The sequence below is a fragment of the Paracoccidioides lutzii genome (assembly GCF_000150705.2).
Source record: "Paracoccidioides lutzii Pb01 unplaced genomic scaffold supercont2.4, whole genome shotgun sequence".
Lineage (NCBI taxonomy): Eukaryota > Fungi > Ascomycota > Eurotiomycetes > Onygenales > Ajellomycetaceae > Paracoccidioides > Paracoccidioides lutzii.
The window spans coordinates 270,785-294,988 of NW_015440950.1; the positions used below are offsets into that span (position 1 = coordinate 270,785).

Sequence of the window (24,204 nt, forward strand, 5' to 3'; positions counted from 1 at the left end):
AACCGAATAGGGTAGATAGAGGAATGTACATGTTATCAGAAGGAATAAAATATCCAAACATCGCAAAGTATCGAGAACGGGTAAGGGGGCAAAGGGATATTGAACCCAGTTTCCCAAAAGCGATAAGTAAAAAGGTATGGAAATATGGAAAACAAACATGCGATGAATGAAAGTGGGAAAAGCAAGAGGGCTTTTGACAACACCAAAGCCTCCTCCGACGCCTTTGCTATCCAATATCCTAGAGTATCTGAAAGGAGATCGCAAGATTAGCAAAAGGCGGCGACGGAGGCATGTTTACATGGATGGGACCTTAGATTTTTTGGTAATGCTCTGGATGAATCCTCCAGGGCTTGCGATTCCCGAGACTCGATCATGAGGCGGCTTTCCTTCCGTTTCCTTGTGGATCTCCTTGTTGGTTCTGGAGTTGGTGGTGATGCACGCTTGCAAGCTGATACGCTACTCTTAAGCTTGGCAGGGGCATTAAGGCGAAGGACCACTGTTCCGAACGAAATCTCACTCCCTTGGTCGCCACATTCTTGTGCATGTACGGTGGAATTGACGCTGTTGGGAACGGGTGCGTATGGTGTTTGAGGATCTTCGGATGAATCCTGAGGGAGAGGTTGCGCCGCTATGTTGTGGGAGCTATGTTCCAGAGATCTGATTTGCGAGGCATCTGCCGCTTCTGGAGAGTCCGGGTCCAACGGTATAGTGTCGGAGGAATCGTTGCGCGCAAGATGTAAGAGCGTGCAAGACGTTTGGTGAAGCTCAGAGTCGGTATCGCTGGGATAGTCCACCGCAGGTGAAGGCAGAGCCGCTAGAGGCGCATCATCTGTGGAGTCTAGCGGGTAGCTGTTGCGCCTGCCAACTGCTGTGGTCCTGTTGTTTGCGTCCTGGCGATAAACGAGGGAAAGCTCGCAAAGGGCCAAAGCGGCTTCCCATTCCCGCCCCTTCATGTAGCACTGTCGCAGACTTGGAACTGTCTGGGGGAAAGAGAGATGGCGCGGCGGCTGAAATGTGGGTTCCAACATCGCTGGCTAGAATATGTATTCTTCTATTTGCTGATCCTTTGGATATATATTTATCTGTTCTAAGAAAGATAAGTAGTATGTGCAAATCGGAATACCGACAGAGGCAGTATATATTTATATAAGGACTCTTGCGCACGGAGACGAAATTTATACACGGCGCTATGTAGATGTGGATCTTGCGAACTGAATGAGGGTAGATACGTCGTGAGGAAAAGGAAGAGGAGATGAAGAAGCAGGGAGGGAACTGTGAAATAGAAAAACCTCCTGGTAATAATAAGATTCTAGCCTTGCTCTTTCCAGCTGTAGGGGAAGATATATTAAACGCATATATTGACATCATTGTATCTCGTAGAATAAACCATACACTGAGAGCAGTCTGGGTTTAGTTCATTTTGGGTTAAGAGTCTATAGGAGCAGTACCAGTTAGAGTTTGGGATGAGCACAGAAAGTGGTCTTGTTTTCTCTACAGGAGAGCTCGTCTCGCGGTGGTCCTTTCTCTGAATAGGGGCTGGATGGAGGATCTGGGAAACAGCAGCGGGAGGGGGGAGGGGATGGGGGGTGAGCTCATAAGACGGAGCACCCCTTAGCCCCCTATTCACCTCCAAGTCCCCCCAAACGGGAACATAGTGCGGGAGGGAGGAATAGGAGGCCAGTGAAGAGCAGGAATGCGCACTTCCCAGTAAGCGTACAATTTTGCAGCACAGTACGACTGAGAGTTTGGGCATAGAGGGGAAGGTAAACTCGTGGACGTGGCTGTGTCTGCGCTGCACTCTGTAAACTCACACCGCATTGTAATACTCACAGCATTGATTTCGGTGGCATGCTTTGAGAAATGGCAGGTCCTAACAGCGTACGATCTTGCCTTTTCCAAACAAACCAGGAATTGGCAACAGGATACAAAAGTTTTACCATAACTGCGCAGGCGAGGTATGCAAGAAAATTAGGTCATTTATTGAAAATGCGCATCAAGAAAAACCACAAAAGGGGAATTTTGGAAGAACGTGTGAATTGTAAATGCTCAGATCCCTTAAGACTTTATTAGCAGGACATTTCAATAAAGCATTTGAGACACAAACAGAAGATGAACATAATATAATAATGCAAATGAACGCAATGAACAACGTAAATTGAAAATTTAATTGAGGCATCTTGAATTTACTATCATTTAAGCGCATATGTCTATGTAGAGACTACAGCCTATCATCTCCAGTAATATATTTGACAATAGGCTGCGATAAGCGGAAAGGGTGTGGGGGGAGGGAAAGAGTAAGGCGTTCAGTTGAAAGGTCACGACCAACATTACCAAAACATTATCTCTCCTTCTCAAGGTTCTGTCCAAGCTAGCTGCTCAGTCACTGGAGGTGCTCCGTTCTTGGAGTAGGTGACTCTAAGACGAAGTCGAAGCTTCCCTGACAAGGGCTGCGATTGCGCAAAAACATGAGTCGTTAGTCAGGAATCAAAAATGGTTTTTCGAAAACAGAATGAATGGTTGTGTGGTAGGAGGTAAGAAAAAAAAGGACGACGAAAAGGAATAACAGAGTAAAAAAAAAAAATTACATACCCCATTTATACAAGTAACTCTCATTCCCTGAGTTCCCTCTTCTCCACCTTCCAGATCAGACTTATTGATGGCATTGAGCTGAAGTTTTTGAGTTTTAGGTACCGCCACCTGCAACCCAACTCCGGAGAAGCGGTCAAAAGCAGACGTGTTCCGGAAACGAGCCAATATTTGAGCTCCAGCGCTACTCCGTTGGATTTGGAGTGCCAATAACAAATCGTTCTTCTCGAATACAGTTTGGGCAGGAGGTGCAGAGCTTGGGGGAGGCGTTTGAGCGGCAGGTGTCTCGAGGCTTCCCAGAAGCCCAATCGATGAGGACGGCTGTGGCGCCTGAGGCGCTGGTGAGGTGCCGTTCGAACCAAAAAGATCCATAATAGCGCTTATATTGGGCGACTGGGCGGGTGCGGGTTGAGAAGGACTGGGAGTAGTGGCGTGTAAGGAGCCTCCGCCCAAAATGTCGGCCAATAGGTCAGCCGTATTCTGGGATTCATTGGCCGTGGAGGCGATATTGGCGGAACTATCGTCGGAGCCACCCATAAGGTCGAGGAGTATATCCTGCTCTGATGGCTTGGCAGGTTTTTTGGACTTGTCTTTCAACATTCTGCTTTGCCGTTTATTTGTCGCTTCCCCTAATACCCTCTGTTCTTCCCGGATTTCGGGGGGAGGCATCTTCTCCAGCACTCCACGCCTGATTTGATCATACCGAAACAGATTAGTGTACTCTACCGCTCTTTGCTGAATTTCGACGCTCAGATCTGCAGATCTACTACTAAGAAGACGTCGAATACGCTCGATTTGTGCGGGTTCCGTGATTCTTGTCGATAATTTCATTGCAGACGTAATAATGTATTCGGTCACGACTTGGGTCGCATAGGTGCTATTAAGTATGTTGGTGAAAAGGTCCACTATATCACTTTCCTTAACTTCCTTCACTAGTTCTTCCTCTTCGTATTGTCCACCACGGAGGAGAGCATCCCCATACTCGCCAATAACCCAGGAAGCAGCAAGGGTTAACGCTTCTTGAGAGATATCTTCCTTTAAACTAGTGTAAAGTTTCTGGACGGAGTAGGTTTGGAGTTCTGGAGTTGTTGCAATAAGGCGAACGAAAGAAGACAAAATCTGTTCCTTGACATAGTTACCAGCAAGTTTAAGGACCCGAAGCATAGTATCGACGTGCCATCGTTTATTGGGGGCAAATCGATCGGCAGCTATCCCTATCTGAGTTGTCATAATGGGTTTGAACTCGTTATCGGCAACTTCAAGGAACGCCAAGAGTTCTCTGACAAGAACTCTGACGTTGCCTTCATTGATAAGGGTAAAGCTAAGATCCAAAGCCCGCCGCCGTATGCTAATATCAGCGTCCCGTAAACATTCTAGAATCGTGTTTCTATGTCTTTGGACGGCATTGGGCTCCACAGCCACTACTTTAATGAGGGTGTTGAGCGCCACATATCGAATATTGTTGTCTCTGTTAGCTAAGAATTTTCCGAGGATGTTCACTCCTAGTACACGAAGACCGGAATCCGCTTCAATGTCGAGAATGGTCAAGACAGCCTCATAAAGTATGGAATTTCCAACATTTTTGGAGGACTCAGTATTGGTAGCGACTTGGGCGAGGATATCGTTGATCAATTCGCTCGTAGCGACATCGCCTCTGCCAAGGACTCTTAGGAACCGAAGGATCTTTACCTGCAAGAATGGGTCGGTGATTCCAGAGACATCGTGCTCCCGGAGCGTACCCAGAAGTCGTAAGGCTTTTTAAAACCTTGACGAGGCCTGGGACAAGGGGTCGATATTTGTCAATAACCTCATGTCCACCTACTGCCTCATCTTCTTCACAGAACTCTGTTGCGAGGGTGAGGCCACACAGCAAGACTCCATGGTTTCGATCCGACAAAAGAGCCTTGGATTTGTCTATAAAATGTTCTTGGAGATCAGGGACTTTTCGACAGATACGCATGGCACACAAAGCGGCCTTTCGGCGGATATAGGGATTTGCTGTGGATATGAGAGACTCCACTTCGGGAAATAGATCCCTCGACATCTCAATAGAAGCAATATTCCCCAATGTACAGAGGGCGAGACCAACGACATATTGATTCGAGTGGTTTAGATCACTGCGCGGCACAATTGGACAAAGTTAATTTCTTTTTAAAAAGATAAAAAAGGGATAGAATGAAATTCGCAGGACCAACTTTTTCAATGAATTTGTTACCAGTGTCAGAACCTCTTGATTCTCATCCAAGAGCAGCATTGTTCCTAGATATCCCAATCGTTTGTCCGCAAAATGCGGGGATGCCAGGAGTTTGAGGCATTCTATCTGACCAAAGTGCGTCCTCTCACCCAACGTAAAAAGATAGAGTAGTTTCGCCACATTCCTCCTCCTGTAAAACCGCGTTAGAAAAGGGTTCTGCCAGATACCTGACGTTGTCTTTCCCACATACCTTATATTTGAATCTGCACTCTCTTCCCTGAAACTGGCTCGAATCGCAGCGCTCTCCTTCTGAATCACTGACCGTTCATCCGCGATAGTTTTTGACGCTCGCACATTCCGAATGAATTGCTTTACTAGGATTGATATTAGACAGAGGTTCCAAAGCAGGGGAGAGAAAGGAGGAAGGGAGGGCGGAGTAACATGAACTTACGGGAACTCATTGTGGTCGCAAGGACCCCAAACGAGGCACAACGAAAAGTAGTTGGTCACCAAGGGCGCCAGGACCTTGAAACTGGAGGGTCTACTCTGATGTCGTTCGTTTCTGGGCCTCTAAGGAACGTTTGGCGTGTCCAGTCCCTGTTTTCACTTTTGCTTTTCACATCTCGAGATTCATGGGCGTCAGCGATCTTGTTCTGCCCAAGGTGGGTAAACTTCGTAGCTAGCCGTATACGGTCTAGCGGAAAATCCACTTTGATAATTCACGTGATTTGCTCCATTTTTAAACCTTGACATCCACCACTGGGGAATTGATGAGTTGATGTACCTATTAAGTACGGAGTACAGCTCTGTTATTCAGTTTGGCTAACACTATTTCAAGGCTATGTACGGAGTATGCAGCTTCCACCAGGCTGATCCACAGAGGCGCTAAATATTAAATATTTCGTAGTTTGAACACAACATGTTGTGGAAGCTTCCTTTAAGCTCCTACGGATGCCAGATGGGATCCATTAACCAGGCGGAGCCTTTACACATACTTAGGGACCGTTTCTATGTATTGTGTATGCTTCAAATGTTTTACAGTTGCAAAGGTGATTGACCCATTTATGGCTCATATACGTGTTGTGCTCATGACGCCCTGGAATTCGTCCACAAAACACACCCACCCCCGGGTTGTGAATATGTCTACCTGATCCAGCTCTTTTGCGAGTCTTTCGGGTAGATTTCGACTGGCTAGAAAATTGGATAGTAAACAGCACAAGGAACTTCAGTGGGATATGTTTCTATTGTTAACAGATTGGGCCTATTCTAGGTGGAGCATGTCTCCGCATATAAAAGCCGTGTCAGAGCTGAGAACGCCAGAAGCGGCTGATGGTGACTAACGCGACTCCGTATTTTCTGCAGGTCAAAGAAAGCTTGACAGATTTCTTAGTGCTGATTTAACCTCTGCAAGAGGGGTTATGCAGGCTATGTAGCCTTCCAATTCCTTCATGAAGTCAGCACAATTCCTAATCAGCGCTAGAGCGGCGTGCGGCTGCGGGAGCGGCTGACATCATCCAGGAAGGTTCACCTGAAGCATCTGTGAAAAATGTTATTTTATGGGGGTGTTTGTTTATTCAATCCTGAGGCATTGAGCCAGCGGTGTCTCCGTCAATGCCTATATTGACCATGTTTACCGTATTATAATCTCTTCCTGTCAACCACCATCATTTCTGTTCCTATCCTGCAGTCCTTCGTTTATCCTTCCTCACCATGCCCGCCGGGCATCTCAACGGCGACGCTGGAACCAGCGTCTTACGGTCACGAGCAGTCCGGTCGAGAAACCAAAATGAAGAGCACGTTCTCACTCCGCCAGCAGGCGTGGATAGAATGTTATTAGATATACCAAGGTAGATACTTTCTCACCCTTGAATTTGTTCTCCCAATATCTCCTCTTTTGTGCGACTCCGGCCGTTCCTAACCTCTTTGTCACAGTGGCCGTTCAACTCCTATTCCAGACGACGCGCCTCCCTCTGTACAGTCGATATCATGCGCAAGGAAGCAGATGCGAGCTCAGGCAAGACAGAGATTATTCTACTCCATTGAATACAAACCCAGGGTATCACATTTCGACCCAAATAGCGACTATCGAGATTTCCATGGCTTCTTTTCGTTGTTCTGGGTTAGTCTGTTTATCATGGTGATGACGACGGTTGTGCGCAACATAAAAGATACTGGTTATCCATTTCGCGTACAAGTGTGGCTGTTGTTCTCTGCGAACGTCTGGCAATTGGGTTTTTGTGACTTTGCCATGGTCGCAAGTACCGCATTCTCTCTCCCACTCCATTTAATCATTAGAAACGGCGGGGGCTGGCTAAGGTGGTTGAGAGGAGGGGTGGTATTGCAAAGTATCTTTCAATTCGCATGGCTCTCTCTATGGGTAGCGTATGTGCCCTCTTCGCGTTATCATAATCATAGAACTAAAGCAATATACTGATTATCTGTTTCCTTCAGTGTGCCATTCCTGCTTGAATGGACTTGGACCGCCCAAGTATTCTTTATCTTACATACCTTAACGCTTCTAATGAAAATGCATTCCTACGCCTTCTACAATGGACATTTGAGGGAGACCGAACTTCGTCTATCCGCTTTAGACATACCGGAGTCCCAATCATTGTGTGCAGCTGTGCGCTATCCACGGTCTAAGAGTCGGACGATGGACGAGAGTACGGAATCGGAGTCTAACGAAACAGAAGAGAAATCCCAACAATCGCTTTCCAAACTCCGCTCGGACCTTGCAAAAGAGTTAACCTCTCCTCTCGGCCACGTTTCATACCCCCAGAATCTTACGTTGCGCAATTACATCGATTATCTGCTCTGCCCTACTCTATGCTACGAACTCGAATATCCACGCACGAAGGAAATCCGATGGACAGAAGTTTTCTTCAAAACTTTGGCCGTTTTTGGCTGCATATTCTTACTTACAAATATTAGCGAAGAATTCATCATTCCCGTACTCGACGAATCTGCTGAAAGGCTGCAGAGCCTTGGCAGCAAGTCCGAGAAGGTTTTAGTCCTGGCAGAAACAATTAGCATGATGTTATTACCTTTTGTAATAACTTTTCTACTGGTCTTTCTTGTTATTTTCGAATATACGCTGAACGCCTTTGCGGAAATTACGCGCTTTGCGGATCGCAAATTCTATGCTGACTGGTGGAACTCCTGCGACTGGTATGAACGCGTCTCCTCATCGTTTTGCTATGGAACATATTATTTTCCATATGCTAACATGGTCTGTTCGTGTAGGCTGGAGTTCTCTAGAGAGTGGAATATCCCTGTCCATCATTTCCTTCGACGCCATGTTTATTTCTCCTCTTTACATCACTTTTCCAGCTCTGGGGCAATGGCTCTTACATTCTTCATAAGCTCCATCGGACATGAGCTGGTTATGGCCTGTATCACAAAGAAAATTCGAGGGTATGGGATTCTCGCGATGATGTCGCAGCTACCTATTGTAGCCGTACAGCGCTCCAGGTTTGTCAGGGGTCGGAAAACATTCAATGTTAGTAGTGCATTACTTTTACAATCACTCATACCCAAGTTAATCTTTGAGTCTTCATTTAGAATGTTTGCTTTTGGATTTCCATGATTATCGGTCTCTCCCTGGTACGTTGGGTCCTCGAACTAGATCAGTTGAGGAAATGGCTTGAGAACTGACTCTGGAGTTAGATGTGCGCACTCTATGTTCTTGTTTAGATACAAAAATACCTCGTACACTCCTAGGTTTACACCTCGTCACCTAATAAGACGAAGCCGCTTTTGTATTACTCCCTTGGAAGGCACCAAAGACATACCTCCAGCACCAATTGAGGAATAAAATTAGAAGAAAAATTGACAGGGTTATGCGGAAATATATCGAGCCGTCAGACGTTGTTTTTCATTTCCTCCGTGCCCAGCCCCTATCTTGTTTAGTTTGCACGCTTCCTTCTCGACCCTGCTAATATAAAATTGTCGAATGCTTTGTGTGAATTTCTTTTAGGTTTATTTTTATCCTTAGCCTTGATACCTCATAGACTTGTTAGTTTGTATACTAAACTCCTGTGATTTTGCATATTCCCTTGTGTATTTGTTACTGGATCTTTTGAATAACGTCGATTTTCGTCCTCAAATATAGTAAATGAATTATATTCATGCTGCTGCACTTTCCTTACTCAGATAACCTAGAGAAACTAAATGCACACGGGGTGCGAATAGACTTCCAGACGCGAAGAAGAAACAAAGAGAGTCGAGAAGTATAAGAAATCCGATAAGAGAATGGTTCTTCTTGCAGGTTCTAGCAAAATTCTCCAGCCGTTGCAGGTTCGCCTTTTATGACCAGCTGTAACAAATCGCTTCTGTGGCACGAAGATAATGAGAGGTTGGAGCCTGAGGTCAGTGGTGTGGGATAGAGGGTGCATCGCAGCGTTGGGTAACAAATTAACACAATAGATACTCCTTTTCCATTAACTACTGGAAGGTTTCACCTAAAGGCTCCCGCGTTTAGGGATAGGTTCTCTGTGATGGACGTCTGCAAATAATCCAAAGCATAATAATATACGGACCATGCCCGAAAACCAAAATCATAGACTGCCGGCCCTTTGTAAAGTTAGGTACGAATATACTTCGGATCCAACCTGTCCATGACCCAAAGTTCGTAAACAAACCTCAGAACGAGTCCGGGGTCGGTCAGTAAGCTCTGGTGTTCACGCTCAGGGTGTGGGGAACCACCATATAAGACACAAAGAAATCTCTTGGGATGTTAATGTTATTTGATCGTCATGATCAATATTAATCAAAATTGTTGAGGAGTGTTAAGGAAACCAGGCAGATTCGAATTTCCCCCAGTATATTCATATGCACCTTTTCGGATGGACAAAGAAAGGATGTTTGATCACGATCCCTTGAAGTAACTCCGCCCGACGGAGTCTGGAGACGATCCGCCATATGTTGAGCGTTTTTAACCTAAGACTAGTTAACTAACTCGTTATCTCTGTTCGGAGTAGTGGATCCGTTTCTATGCTAAATGAGCTTGAAATGTTAATTCCCCTCCACATCTTGGTGTGATTGGACGGGGATTGACAATTGCACTGTTTACCCCGAGAATGACACCACGGGAGCATTCAGTTTTGAACCTGGTTGTAAATTGAGCCAGAAAAAGCTTGGTGGTTTAAACATGACGCCCCTCACTAAAGCTGCATGCGCCAGTCATCATAACCCCACACAATATCGTTAACACATTTTTATATGCTCTTGATGAAAGTTCGTATCTCTTAACTATAATCCTAGCTTAATTTTAACCGAATCCTAACGCTCAATCTACCCCTAACCCTGGTATTGAGAGTGGTGAGATTGAGTAGAGATAGATGTAGTAGTAACATATGTGATTTATAAGTTAGACTCTTTTAAAATCATAATCAACTAAAATATTCTCGTCTAAATTACATACAGTCATGAACTCTATAATATGAGTGATCACTGAGTTAATTATAATTCATCCCTCTTTCCTAGTAGAATTTCTTTTCACTATTTTAAAATGAATTAAAGGCATGCTTGGCATGTTGAAGGAGATGAGTTAGAAAATTAAAGATAATTTAAAAATCATCGTTCAATTTGATTAACTGTTTGACTTATTATATTATTAATATATCTCTGTTCAATCTTGTCATTTCTCAGAACCAAGGATTAAAAATAAATTGTAGTATTAAGTTAGAATTAAAAGGCTAAAGTTAATTTAAAGCAAAAGAATCTAAGAAATATAATAAAATCACTATCATCAAAAAAATACAGAGATGTGTAAGGAGTGACGTAGTATTAACTAATGAGGCGCCAGGTTATCCAGTCGAGATTTAAAACCATGTTCAAATAGACTGTGTTTATTTAGATTGGTAAACCAGAATTGATCATGATTTTACAACAGTAATTAAGTTTAAAATCATAGTTGTTCAAACTGTAGCCTCTTGCTTAAGTTGCTATTCTGAATCAGGCAAGTTAACTAGTGTATTCAAGGTCTTACAATCAAACGACTGATCTATGTACTCTCTATCTTCAACTCTGCTCTTCTCATTGTTGTTCCACTCTAATTAGATAAATATATAACAGCTACACTGCTCTCGAGTGGCCTATTCTGCATATATTATTCCCTTCAAAGCCCTATTACTCTCTATAAAGCTATGTTCTGCCCTTCGAAAGGCCTTGACTCTACAATACTACATATACAATGATGGATGTCCGCTCAAAAGCAACCTTGGAACATCTTTGATTACCAAAAGCCTCACCCTAGATATCCCCGGACAGAGCACATCCATATGCAGGTATTTCTGCCGAAAATTTGACGCCTGGTTAGATGACTCCGACCAATGACGAACTGTGTGCCCCAGATCTCCCGAGATCTGTTCGGGTACCTACAATGGTCCAGGTAAGGTCTTGTTACCCGATACGAATCCCAGGGTTTGCTCCGAAACGACGTCTATATATTTCACTTAAACCTGAAAAGTCCAGGGAAAAGAGAGATGCTGTAAGTGCGAGTTCTTCCGAGACTGATCAATCTAAAAATTTATCCCCCTGATGTGGTGGTTAGACAGGTTTGAGACCTTCACCGTGCGCTGTGTATACCTGCCAAACACAGAGAGCATGCATACCTCCTTGGTTGTCAAAATTGCATCCTGTACGATCATATGATGTCAACTGATTGCGTATAATTTTGTTCTTCATTGCAGTTGCAAGCGAGAATATCTCATCTCATGTTTTCATTCTGCGCTTTTGCGGTTGGATCATCTGTGGGCCGGTTTATGGTTTGGTGCTATTTGGGTCACATTCACCACAGATGTGTAACTACCTCTTTTTCCTTGTTTGTGACCGCTGGAAGGATTCATCAAATGCCTTTTACCCTATTCGCCAGCAACTGTATATAAGCAGGGAGCTTTTTCTCTCGAACAGTAGTTAAACCCAGAAACAAGTGTTTTCCACCCACAGAATGGTGATTCGTGGTGAATAAATTCATTCAATGCCAGGAATCTGTTTACACAAGTTGCTAGACTCGTATTTTCCTGTGATATACTTAACTTGAAAGACGAAGGGGATAAATAATGTGTTTAGCGTGGGGAATGCCTGTTCTCAATAGGAATGTGCTCTTTTTGATGTTAAAAACGAAGGGCTTCACTTAATTGGCCATTGGTTTCATTAGGAACCACCATCTAGCGGTGATATACCTGGAGTTTAATTTTCCTTCAAGGCACAGGAATCGCATCTACGTACGGGGACTCCGGCTCTTATCTTGTTATATGCCATTAACTGCCTATTATGCCATGTGTCTTCGAATAGGGATCGCCCCAGAAAGTCTTGCATGGCGATACGTTTGCTAGCCCAGGGCAAAAGTGATATGGTTAGTTTTTCTAAAAGCTATCGAATAGGGAAATGTTCTTGCAACTGGTTTCATCTTAACCCTTAAGGAGACTAAATTAATGGATAGAGGAGGGGTAGGATCTCCCAAGAAGCGGGGATGGCATGACAAGCATTCTCAAGAGGAGAACTGAAGTGGGGAAACTGGAGCTAGACACGCTCTGTTCACCCTCCTCAGATTCCTGAACCCATATATTCAGTCCTTCCAGTGTGCTGAAATCTGGATATATAAACATTTCCAGGAAAGCAGGGAGTCCCTAACTCCATTTTCGACCTCGAGACTCCCAAAATTACCATATTGGCAATGGGCAAGGACATCTCTCCCGAATGTGTCTCCCTCATCCGCCAGGCTCTCGAGGATGCCTGTGCGGACCAGGAGCGAGGAATCCCAGGTGTGACCTTTCTCGTCGCTAATAGAGACGGCAAACAGATTTTCGCCCATGCCGCCGGCAAACGTGGCAAGGGTGTGAATGAGCCGATGACTTTGGACTCTGTCTTTTGGATTGCGTCGTTTACGAAGATGATTACGGGGATTGCCTGCATGCAGCTGGTAGAGCAAGGGAAACTTTCCCTAGATGATGCTGAACAGGTTGAAGGCATATGCCCGGAGCTGAAAGATCTTAAGGTCGTGCAGAAAGACGGGTCTTTTGTGGAGAAGAAAAGGGGCATTACACTAAGGATGCTGCTGACCCATACTGGTGAGGGGGTGTTTTCTTTTATGATAATAGCTGGATTTGGGTATTCCTTTTTCCACAAGCAATTACGAGACTGTAATCGACCAATTGGCTACGATGAATTCTCCGGCCATATATATGATGTTTTGCAGCCGTTGATATCTCAACCTGGCGAGGGATTTGAATATGGAGTGCGTATTGCATAGCAAAAACAAGACAAGGAATATATATATATCATCTATCATCCGCATGCTCATATCATAACCCGTGCCTCTAGGTGAACATCGATTGGGCCGGAATTATCGTCGAACGCATTACTGGCGTTCTGCTTAACGACTACTTCCAGAAGAATATCTTCGAGCCTCTCGGGTTAAAGAATATCAGCATGCTCCCCTCAGAAGAGATGAAGGCAAACCTGGCATATATGCATTCGCGGAACGCGGATGGCATCTTAATGCAAAGAGATCATGTGTACCGCCGGCCTCTCATTGCTAATGATAAGACGGAGACCAAAGGCATGCTGAATTCTGGTGGAGCTGGTTGTTTCGCCAACCCACAGGATTATTTGGGTGAGCTGATAATTTTTATATTTACACTCTTTCCCTGTGTACCTGTTTCTTTCCTATATTTTTTCCCCCTTATAACAAACCCATGAAAATATAAGCACTTAGGCTAGGAATTAACCAAGCCTCTATAGACATCCTCACCACACTACTAAATGACGGGGCATCGCCTAAAACTGGCCAACAACTTCTCACAAAATCTACTGTCGACCAGATGTTTGAGAATCAGATCCCTCATATGCCAAACTTTGGCCGGCAAGATACACATTTGAACGCGAAGCCTGACTTTGTCAAGAACGTGCCAGATTTTTATCCCCTGAATAATAATGAGCCTCAGGGCTGGGGCCTATCGTTTATGATAACCAGTAGCGTGACCGGAAGGAGCTTGAAGAGTGGGATGTGGGCGGGAATTGCAAATTTGTTCTGGTGGTGTGATAGGGAACATGGGATAGCTGGGGTTATTAGCACCCAAATCTTGCCGTTTGGAGACGTTAAATTGTTTGATCTATGGGCAGATGTTGAGAAGAAGGTTTACGATTCGTTGAAATAAAGGAGAGATCTGGTTCCTTTCTTCTGGCACGTTGGTGGATCTGCTTTATCAAGGCACTTAAGATTTAGGGGTTCAAATTGTATCATAGTTGGGGTGCATCACATGAAAACATTTGAATTCTGGCAAGTTGATATTCAAACAATATAGCTGTGGGATGAGAATAACAATAAATAGCATATTAGAGAAATGCTTGCCAATGCGTTTCAAAATGAAGAGTTGACATAACACGCTTCCAACACTCAGAGCGCCGTATCCAAACACAAACAATGCTAGTACTGAATATTTAAATGTCGAAATAAAGCGGTGGTCATAGAACAAAACGCAACGATTGTGACAAAAAATTAAAACTGGCGGGGAATTTCAAGCAAGACAGTTGCCTGTCCCAAACGATAGTATCTATCACCAAAAGGTAATTGTACCCAAAACCGTTAAAAAAAATATATTACTAGATATGTTCAATGGGCTCCTGGGGAAGTAGCTCTTCCCTGTGCGGGCTCGAAGGTAGACAGGCTTTCAATGGAGGATTGATGATGTCGTTGAAAAGGAAAGTACCGTAAACAAGCATGGCAAAACCGACGACCTGAAGCCACTTGAAAGACTCCCAGCCTAAGCAAAGGGAAATGATCCAAATGAAAAGAGTCCGGCAGGTGTCGATGGTGCTGCGAGAAGTGGCAGACACGGACCGGGTAACGCTGAGGCCAAAAAAGTTGAATCCGCTGGGTAATGCTAGTTAATATTTATTGAGAGCATTTCAAAATACGTTGGGAATAAGGAGAGATGTGTCCGAAGGGGTTTCACATACCCAATACTTATCATGATTAGAACACTCGATACCGCAACTGCCCTGTTGGTGGTCATGTTGTGCCACCCTTCCCTTACATCAAAATATCCGTGCCTGCCACTGTCCGTCCTGCCTATAGCAAGATGGAGGATCAACATTCCAACAAGAGTAACTAAAAAACCAAATACCCCTTCCCAGCCAACGACATTCAGAGGGTCCATTGCATATTTCTCAAGAATCCACTCCTCCAAAACGAATTGGCCGGCTGTGAATATCTGGGCTCCTGCGATTAATAGAACGCCAATAATAGTCTTCACAGCAACTGGGGTTGTGGCTGCAAGGTCCTCCTCCTGTATCCCCCTTGAAAATAACTGAACAACGCTCTGGAGGACCCCTTCCAAGGCTTCAGGCTTGTGATCTTTGAAGATAACACCAGCAAGTCCAACGATCCCAACACCAAGAACAACAACGAACAAAGCGATCCACTGGTACAGGTATAACTTACGGCGGAGGAACAGTACGCTAAAGAGGCCGACAAAGAGCACAAGCGCACCCCGCGTCATTTGGTAGATGCTAGCAACAACGAAAAGCAACCCAACGTTCATGAGCGTTGTACCGGTGATATCGCAGCATGCTGGAGCGGCCAACAGGAAAACCTTCCATCCCTTAAGTTTCATCCTACCATCATTTTCCACGGATGAGAGCTTCCTGGAAGAACTTTGACGCCTACCCCTTCCATTCAGGGGGGAGATAGAGTCCACTTCGTCATCGGAGTCAGCAAGGTCATCGCCCGCACCGTCAACTGGTCTATAGCCATCAGCAAAGAGGGATGCTTCAGACGAAGCGCCAAATCTATTGCTAATGTGTTGATTCCAGATATTGCATCCAAACACGACCAGCCAACATCCCATTTCTCCGATAAACATTTGTAGTCTGATATCCAATATTAATATCCATTTTACTATGGAAAGGAAGTAAATTGTGCAATATACGTTTGGACAACAGGCTGTTCAAACACCTTTCTCTTTTCTGGATCGGGAGACTCGCAGTTACGCACGCATTGCATGTCCTGTTGTCAAAGACCATTTGTTAGTGGAGTCTTTCCGACACAGGACGACGATAAGTAACAAAAGGGAACTAGCCTGGTATTTTGTAAGAATCGTATTGCAAACACCAGTCACCAGCATCATGATGACTAGAAAAGGTATAAGAGCCTTGGAAGCCATTTTCGGTGATAGTATCGGACAATATACTCTTCAGGATTGGGAATGCTGGTGTTTGGGCAGGGAGCCTGAAGGTCACAGCCAGACAGAGGCTAGAAGACGGTTCTATTAAAAGAACGTCTAGGCAAATTCTATACCGTTCGAAGCAGTGGCAAAGGATATGGGGATATGGGTCGGACTGGAGATCCAATCCCGCTGGATTATGCGCATATGGGTGGAGATCTGAATAGCGTTGTTATCTGGTGACCCGCAGCGCTTAACGCGTTATGGGCGGCTCCGATTGTTCACGTGATGATGTAACCAAGCGTTGGGGTCCCGGCTCAACCTCCCACCAACAGAGAATAAACCATCCCAACACTTCCCGGATCCGATCTATCGCAATCACGTGATAATCGGTTGGATGAACCTTGACGTTCACAACATAATTAAACAACAGTATTGTATTATCACCAGTTTGGGGTTGAGAGACCTCACTAAAAGTGGGATGCAATTAAAATTATCTAAGTAATCCTCAAGTAGTTAACTATCTCTCGCTAGCTGTTTTTTCTATAGTTGTCACCTAACTCTATTTCACATTTCTGCCTTTAATTGATGTTTACCAACCAAATCATCTTTTGTCTTGTAAAACAAATGGATTTACATCTCTCACATTTTCATTTGACAGAGTGTATCTATTTATTAATATTCAGTTGTAAGTCATTTTCCTATTCACTTTGTTCAGAAGTGACAGATCATGATGATATATTAGCATATAAAAGATTGCGATGAACTATTGACTAAAACAAGAAGATAAAGTAAAACGAGTGCATTTGATTATATGCTATGATTCACTTCTCATCCAGCTATTTCATCCACCACATTAGAAGCACAGTTTCTTCGAGGTGTTTGTCCAGATTTGCAAACAATAGTAAGCAACAAGGGAAGAGAAAAACACCATAAATTAAATCAAGAAGCCAAACAAAGGCCGTTCAATTACCTGTTTAATCACGAAGCCCACCACCTAGAGATTAATAAATCGAGAAAAAGGGGTGCCAAATGGTCCCCGTGAAATCTATGAAACACCCCACCGCAGACACCTTGCTGGTCAAAGCGAAAACAAACAGCATGATAAGCGGAAAGCAGGTGAACATCACGAGGAAGGAGAAAATAAGGAAATGATTCCTCGTGAATCCCGGAAAGATTAGAAAGAAAAGAAACAACAAACAAACAAAGAAAGAACGAAACCAAAAAATCAAGTCATGAAAATCATCCATTGTGTAGATTGGAAATTTCCCCTCCACATCAGTTTTTATATGTTAGCCGAATCTGAAAAAAGGAAAATGAAGATTATTAATCTTATCAGGCTAAATCGAATACACAATCGGCTCAAAGCTGCTCGCAGCTAATTCGAATTCACTTTTCTCCATGACCTCCCAATTGATTTCTTCCCAGGGCTCGTTCATGAGCAAACCCCCTTCAAGTTGCCCGGGAAGATTAACCCAGTCCGACGGTATCCAGCTATCATCGCTCGTCCCACTCATCATTATATCTAAGTCGTCGTCCCTGGAACTGTCAGTATCCTTGGGGGTTTGCGTATTAGGTCCCGTATCTGTAGACTGCGGCGTATCATTGGATCGAATTTTCATGAAGGCTTCAGAGGCCAATACATCATCGATAGGATCCGGTCCGAGGCCTGGGAAGCTTTGGTCACCCACATCACTAAATGCGGAACGGATGCTTTCGAGGGAGATCGCGCTTTCAGCCCACGGGTCCTTGACAAAGACCATATCTTCTTGAGGGGAACCTTGCTCTCCGTTTTTACCTCTATCTTTTTTGTTGGTTTTGGTTTGCGCCAACTTGGAATTCGACGTAGTTGCTCCTTTTGCGGGGGGTTCTTGAGATAATTTGGCGTTGTTTGAGCTTGGCGAGGCTGATTTTATTGGGCCAGCTTGGCATAAAGAACGACCAATAGGTGTAGCTCCGGGTGCTATATGTTCACTCTTGGTCTTAGGGGTAGCTATTGGTTTGCTTGCTTGTGTTTGTGGCTGAGTTTCAGGACCAGGAGCGTTCTTCTGCTTGGATTCTTCTGCTTCCTGTGTTTTCTTTTCAATTTGATCGATACCCAGGCCAATACGATAGCTTTCAAGGGCAAACTCAAGCGGATTTGCAACAGGTTCCTCAACCTTGTGAATCTCCTCGACATGGGTGTCCAGGGCTGCTTGAGAAGCAAAACCTCTTATATGATGTTCGCATTCAGATACAGGGCATCGAAAGGAGCTTGCCACAGGTGGGGAAGGTTGGTTTGCTACGGCAGGGCTCAGCTTCTGAGGCTGGGGTGTCGTTGCTGGTGCTGCCGGAGTTGACGAAGGCGTGGGTGTCTTGGCTGCCGCTGGATTTTGCTTCCGCCTCTTTGCTGGTGGGATTACCAATTTGTCTTTGGTCAAGCCAGGTGGTCCGTATGCCTGAGGAACACCCTGTGGTGATGGCGCTCCTAATGGGAAGGGCGGCTGTAAAGTTGTCGGAGCAGTAGGTCCCGCTTGAGTGTGTGCTCGCCGTGTGCGCTGTAAAGCTTCTTCTTGCTGTTGTTCAAGTTGCTGAAGGTTGCTCGCATTCAGAGGTGGGATGGCTGGCTGCACGTTTTGTTGTTGAGGCGGTGATCCTTGGGGCACAGCATTTCGTGCTGCTGCCGCTGCGGCTGATGACTGGTTTGGTTTTGGGAGGTAACTGATCATCGCCGCGAACCACTTCTTAATATAAGCGATGGCGGACACTACCTGTGGTTGAGAAATGGTAAACTGATCGACAAGTTGCCACTCGGGGCCCTTGAATTGTTTCATCAATGCCACTCTCTATATAAAGCCGGGAGGTTAGCATTTGAGATCCTTCTATCATGCGTGAGCTTATAGATTTCATACCATTTGCAATAGAGCGTGAAGGGTTTTCTCTTGATTAGGCAATTTGGCGATCCAGTGAATTAAAGCCTCCATACGCCCGAGCATATCCGTAGAATCTGTGAGAATTTTTGATACCATCATTTTGTGTTCAGGTGACATTGAGACAGGAGTATCGTTTCGATCATGCTGAACGCATTCTGAATATAACTGCCGGATATGTTCAGGAAGGCGGTTCCAGATTTCATCAGCAATGGCTTTCGTAATGGGTTGTCTCGGTTGCGATTGCGATTGTTGTCGTCGCATATGACCCTCCAGCAGGGTCTTTTGTTGTGCGGTCACAGGAATGGCCGGTTTGGGGGTAGGCTGGGTAACCGGGGTCTGTCGTTGCGGCTGTTGGGTAATCGGATTTTGAACATCAACGGCATCGTCAGCATTGGGCCGTTTGAGAGATTTCGATTGTTTAGCAGTTGACGCACGTGGCGCCTTGACCGCAGTAACTGCTGCTGGCTTGCTGCTTGGGGGAGATATCTGGGCCTGGGTTATTTGCGCTGTTGGTGGTTGTAGGGAGGGAACAGGAATCTGTTGCGCCACAGGCAGAGGGTGAGGATGAGCCTGCGGTTGCGGTTGCGGTTGCGGTTGCGGTTGAGGTTGAGGTTGGGTTTGGGCTTGAACTGGGGGATGAATAAATGGTTGATTTTGATTCATCGACTGAGCTCCAAGTGCTTGAGCTGCTGCTTGCCTATTACGGGCTTCAATAAACTGTCTTTGTCGATTCCGCTCCAGGAGGGTTTTGATTTGATCATCTGTAAAGTTCTGCAACTGAGGGCCGAGTTTTTGTCGCGCGTTCTGGATTTCGTTGGCTGTAATTGGACGCATCATAGGCATGTTTGGAAGAGGGCGGTGCTGTTGCCCTGGCTGGATCCCTTGCTGGGGATTGAAGGGCTGGGAGTGTGCAGGAACGACGGGTGGTGCGGCTCCAGACACTAGGAGGCTTGGATCCGATTTTCGGGTAGCCTCTCCCAGTGAATTCAACCGTGCATAGTGATATTTTTGCATGGCCTGGAGTTTAGGAAGGGTGGCATCGCCAAGGGCATGTGGGTTTTGGGCTACCCAAAGTTTGAGTTGTCCCCATGTCCTAACACCTTTGGGCAGCGGTTGCGCTATATTGGCATTTGCATTCACAAGTGGGGGAGGAAAAGGAAGTCCATCCATTTCTTTGATCTGATCCTCCGTCATCTCTATACTAGCACTTTGCTGTCGAGCGAATTGGAGCTTAAGCTCCTGCTGTCGCTGTTGTTGTGATAGATGTTGGCGTGGAATGCTCTGATTCTGGGGTGGGGTCACGCCTAAGCCGGATTGAGGAGGCATAGCCATGGCATTTCGCATTGCCGCCTCACTAACCAATTGGCCATTTGGAGCTTGTTGCTGCTGATTTGGATCTGACAAAACCTGTGGAACAGGAACACCCGGCTGTTGTCCTGGGCGAGCCATTGCTTGGCTATTTAAAAAAACACGTCGCTGGTTGCTTTGTAAAAACTGGTTGGCTTGCTCTGGTGACATTTGGGCCAGTTGACTTCGAAGGCTAGCAGGCAGTCCCTGAGGCACACCGGGTTGGGGACTGGGCATAACCGACTGCTCTTGACCCATACCTGGAGGTCTTGACGGAGGCCTACCCTGAGGGGCAATCTGGGACTGAGAGAGCTGGCCGGGTCCGACAGGTCTATTGATCGCGGACATTGCAGGGCTTTGCTGGGATAAAGATTGAGGAAGCTGAGGATTTGGTTGAGATGACATTGCCATTTGTGCTTTAACAGCAGCTTGGGCACGAGCTTGGGCCTGTGCCTGAGCCTGAGCTTGTGCCTGTGCCTGTGCCTGTGCCTGAGCCTGAGCCTGAGCCTGAGCTTGTGCCTGTGCCTGTGCCTGTTGAACTTGAACCTGTGCTTGAGCCTGTGCTTGAGCCTGCGCCTGTGCCTGCGCCTGTGCCTGCGCCTGTGCCTGCGCCTGTGCTTGCGCCTGCGCTTGTGCCTGTGCTTGCGCCTGAGCTTGTGCCTGGGCTTGGGCATGCGCTTGTGCTTGTGCTTGAGCTTGGGCGTGTGCTTGTGCTTGTGCTTGAACCTGAGCCTGGACCTGTGCTGCTTGTGCTTGAAACTGTGCGGCATGCTGAACAGTTTCTTGTTGGTTGTGAAGGTTCTGTCGTTGTTGGTGTTGCTGGGCCAGCATCATATGGTTAAGAGTACTTCTATTAACATTTTGCTGTCCATCCTGAAACATGCCCGGGGGTGCATTGAATTGTGGTTGGTTTCCGACCTGGGGGGTATTGGCCGGAACAACAAGTTGACCAGCTTCTTGTGAGCGGACCCCATCTGCCTGTTGCCCTTGTATATGGTCAATGTTTCCCACATATGTTGCAGTGTCAAGATTCTGTTGTCCGTTAATGGGGATAGTAGAATTGCCTTGGAGGCCCATAAGAGACTGAGGTATTTGCCTCTGGGCGGGTGTCATCATAGGGTTGGCGATCGTATTATTCGCGGAATCGAGAACAGTGTTCTGAGGGAGCATCATCTCTTGAGGGTTGTTTTTTCTTCTAAGCTCTCTTGTAGCCTGTGCGCGGAAAAAGTGTACAACTGGATCGAATCCCCCCCGGGCCAGTCGTTGTAGTTGCTCTGGAGGCATATTTTGGAAGCTTGATCTCAGCTTTTGTATTGTTGCGGGTGAGGCCTGTTGCATCATTTGCTCCGCTCTTTGACGAACATGTTCTAATTCATGAGGCTGGAGGGCGCCGGCCTCATCACGAGAGATGCCAGCATTCACTCGCGGTAAACCGTTTTGGAGGAAACCAGGATGTTGCATTGGCGATTGTTGATTTGGAGCGTTCATTCTCAAACCCGGCTGTTGTGGTTGTTGAATCGGTATGGGAGAGCCCTGCATTTGGCGTTGAAATTGAGTAGGAAAGATGTTTGTCTGTGCGGCATTTTGGCCAGGAGCAGCAATTCCAGCATGAGGGCTGGCGTGTGCCATGGTCATTCCGCTTTGCATCATGTTGGCGGCACGTTGCTGTCTACTATCTCTTATCTGCCCAAGTTTGTTGTTACATTCCCTTTCATACTCGACCTGAAACAGGTTAGCAAGACCGCCACACAGGTTCGTCTTCAAATGAAAAGAACATACTCTATCTCTTGATTGTTTAAAAATTCTTTCTTCAAAAGACACAGCGACGGATAAAGCCCGCTGAAGGGGTACGTGAGGTTCGACCAAGCGTAATGAAGAAATGCTTTAAGAGGCAAGTAAGGTTAGCCATTTGTTAATTTAATTTGAAATTTGGAAGACGACTTCGACATAGCCAAGGAATGAAATGGCGATCAAAACCACCACAAAGCAAGTAAAAAACCAAGACAGCCAACAGGCAAAGGAGTAGACGAGGGATCAACCGCAGTGTATCTTACATCTGATATATTTTACCCCCTTGATCTCGAAGAGGTACTTCCCGTTGCCAACCCTGAAATTGGCCCTGCGACTGCAAAGCTGAAAATATATTTTTGAGGAGGACTTGATGCGTGGTTTCGTTCTTGGATTGTTGGGTTTGCATCTGGGGAACCGGCGGTTTGTCACCAAGTGGCATTGCGCCTCCATGGCTGGCAAAGTTGGCGGGATTCATCTTGCGATCGGGAACCTGTTTAACGCCTCAAGAAGGTTCCACGATAGCAAGACTTTAAGATTTAAGCATCAACCGACGTCACCACCATCAATAAACCTTTGCCGGAGTTGCAACCACGAAAGTTTAGAAATTAAATGAAATCTCACGTTGTCACCAAAGTAGGACGGAACGTTGTGAAGGTGACAACAAACGGAGAGAAGAGCAGTGGAGAGCAAGGGGACAAGGCTTCACGGAGGGATAAATAGGCGGGTAAGGCGTTGGGCGCGATTAAGTTCCCAGGGGGGGGAGGGTTTCGAGAAAAAGGAACGCCTGAGCTATATATGTGATGATCGAAAGAGGGCTGATGCGAGATCGGGACCCGTTGAAGCAGGTCGTGATTTCGACTTTTGAAGGGAGGAAGCGGGTGTAGTCAGGTGTGAGGAGACGGAAGATGGACAAAGAATTAATACGTCGTCACTCTGTTCCTTAAGCCTTGGTGGTTGAAGATGTGGTGGCAGACAACTAAGCAAGGATGGGCCTCACAAAGCTTCTAGTCACGTCGACTGCGGGCATGTTCTTAGGCCTATCATGCCCAGGATCGAGACGAGAGAAAGGCGAAAGAAAACTGAGAAGACGAAAGACAGCCAGCTCTGCACAGTGCAGCACGAACCAACAACCTTCAAGAAGTAGGTTCGGGGATGATCGACAGCGGCGGCAAGTGGTGGAAGCGGCGGTGGGAGACCGTAGTGCCCAGTGGTAGTAGTGGTGGTGGTGGTGGTGGAGATGGTGAGCGTTGGTGTGGAAACCCGTGTCCCAGCCCAAGAAGCCTTGAAGGGAAATGGGATGCTCAGCAAGGGTGGAGGCTCCAAGGTACCTAGGCCAGTGAGTGGTTAGCGCGAGTTAGTCAGCCAGCGCTCACTCGTTCAACCGTAGGGAATACCAGTTCCTTGTATTGTCGTTTTGGAACATTGATTTCGCTGTACATACTCTAGTTTACGCAGAGGCTCCGAGCCTTTGGTTGTGTTGAGTCCGTACCTTACGCAACAAACCCCTACTAGCGGTAAGTTTTGAAGCCTAAAAGGGTTTAGGCGCAATGGTTTAATCCCGTGATCGGCTGATCATTCACTTTCTCGACCCCTTGCTCTGAGAATGTAGAAATTAGGCGCCCTCGTGACTTAGCCGCCTCCTAGTCAAGGCTTGGATTCAACCAGGGTTAGTTAACTAGAGTTGACTAGTTATGTATTTGACTATTTGACTAATCAACGCGTCATTGGTTGGGATCCCATTATCAATGATTAAAATGAACGACTTATCGTCACCAACCTATGTGACTCCATTTACATACTTCTTCTCTTCCACCTCCTTTTATACCCCCCTCGACTCACGTTCAAATGAACACATACCTCTGAACAAAACCACTTTTTTGGGCTTGTTTTCAGAGGAAAGTCAACACTAGCCTGAGTGATACATACACCTACCATGTTTCGTCGCTGGGAGTCTTACCTACTTAGCCCTCCTTGATCAAAGGTTCTCTCTGATGATCCCGCGTTCTCCCTAGCCATGTCTCTTTCGTCGATCGCTGCACATAGCCCTACCCATGTGGGTTCGGGGATCTTTATGTGCATATCTCTTCTCATGATAGCCATTTTGGTTTTGCTTCTGCTAAGACTCTATCTTCCCTTACGTTCTACCCCCGCCTTCCTGACCTTCCCAGTCTTTTTGTCTCTTGCGCTGCCTGCAAGCGTGATTTTG

The 24,204-nt window shown here is 46.0% G+C and overlaps 6 protein-coding genes across 6 annotated transcripts; 2 read left to right on the plus strand and 4 right to left on the minus strand.

Moving 5' to 3' along the window:
- Positions 1–266: 266 nt before the first annotated feature.
- PAAG_01839 (hypothetical protein) lies at positions 267–1,028 on the minus strand (the record flags this gene model as incomplete). The annotated part of the gene is made up of 1 exon (XM_002795905.2): positions 267–1,028. The coding sequence occupies one exon, from the start codon at positions 1,026–1,028 to the stop codon at positions 267–269; it is 762 nt and encodes a 253-aa protein (XP_002795951.2).
- A 1,323-nt stretch (positions 1,029–2,351) lies between these two features.
- On the minus strand, positions 2,352–5,241 carry PAAG_11376 (hypothetical protein; the record flags this gene model as incomplete). The annotated part of the gene is made up of 6 exons (XM_015847036.1): positions 2,352–2,447; positions 2,590–4,311; positions 4,352–4,703; positions 4,782–4,970; positions 5,031–5,154; positions 5,232–5,241. The coding sequence occupies 6 exons, from the start codon at positions 5,239–5,241 to the stop codon at positions 2,352–2,354; spliced, it is 2,493 nt and encodes an 830-aa protein (XP_015703298.1).
- A 1,249-nt stretch (positions 5,242–6,490) lies between these two features.
- PAAG_01841 (sterol O-acyltransferase) lies at positions 6,491–8,587 on the plus strand (the record flags this gene model as incomplete). The annotated part of the gene is made up of 6 exons (XM_015844460.1): positions 6,491–6,627; positions 6,713–7,162; positions 7,232–7,948; positions 8,024–8,279; positions 8,342–8,383; positions 8,501–8,587. 6 exons carry the CDS (start codon positions 6,491–6,493, stop codon positions 8,585–8,587), a joined length of 1,689 nt encoding a protein of 562 aa, XP_015701464.1.
- Positions 8,588–12,458: 3,871 nt separating this feature from the next.
- PAAG_01842 (beta-lactamase family protein) lies at positions 12,459–13,941 on the plus strand (the record flags this gene model as incomplete). Its single annotated transcript, XM_002795908.1, has 3 exons — positions 12,459–13,019; positions 13,106–13,397; positions 13,526–13,941. 3 exons carry the CDS (start codon positions 12,459–12,461, stop codon positions 13,939–13,941), a joined length of 1,269 nt encoding a protein of 422 aa, XP_002795954.1.
- Positions 13,942–14,386: 445 nt separating this feature from the next.
- On the minus strand, positions 14,387–15,948 carry PAAG_01843 (integral membrane protein; the record flags this gene model as incomplete). The annotated part of the gene is made up of 4 exons (XM_015844461.1): positions 14,387–14,657; positions 14,744–15,655; positions 15,715–15,791; positions 15,895–15,948. 4 exons carry the CDS (start codon positions 15,946–15,948, stop codon positions 14,387–14,389), a joined length of 1,314 nt encoding a protein of 437 aa, XP_015701465.1.
- Positions 15,949–17,288: 1,340 nt separating this feature from the next.
- Positions 17,289–24,098, minus strand: PAAG_11377 (hypothetical protein; the record flags this gene model as incomplete). The annotated part of the gene is made up of 7 exons (XM_015847037.1): positions 17,289–18,773; positions 18,840–21,929; positions 21,987–22,089; positions 22,262–22,488; positions 22,996–23,326; positions 23,440–23,487; positions 23,956–24,098. 7 exons carry the CDS (start codon positions 24,096–24,098, stop codon positions 17,289–17,291), a joined length of 5,427 nt encoding a protein of 1,808 aa, XP_015703299.1.
- Positions 24,099–24,204: the final 106 nt, after the last annotated feature.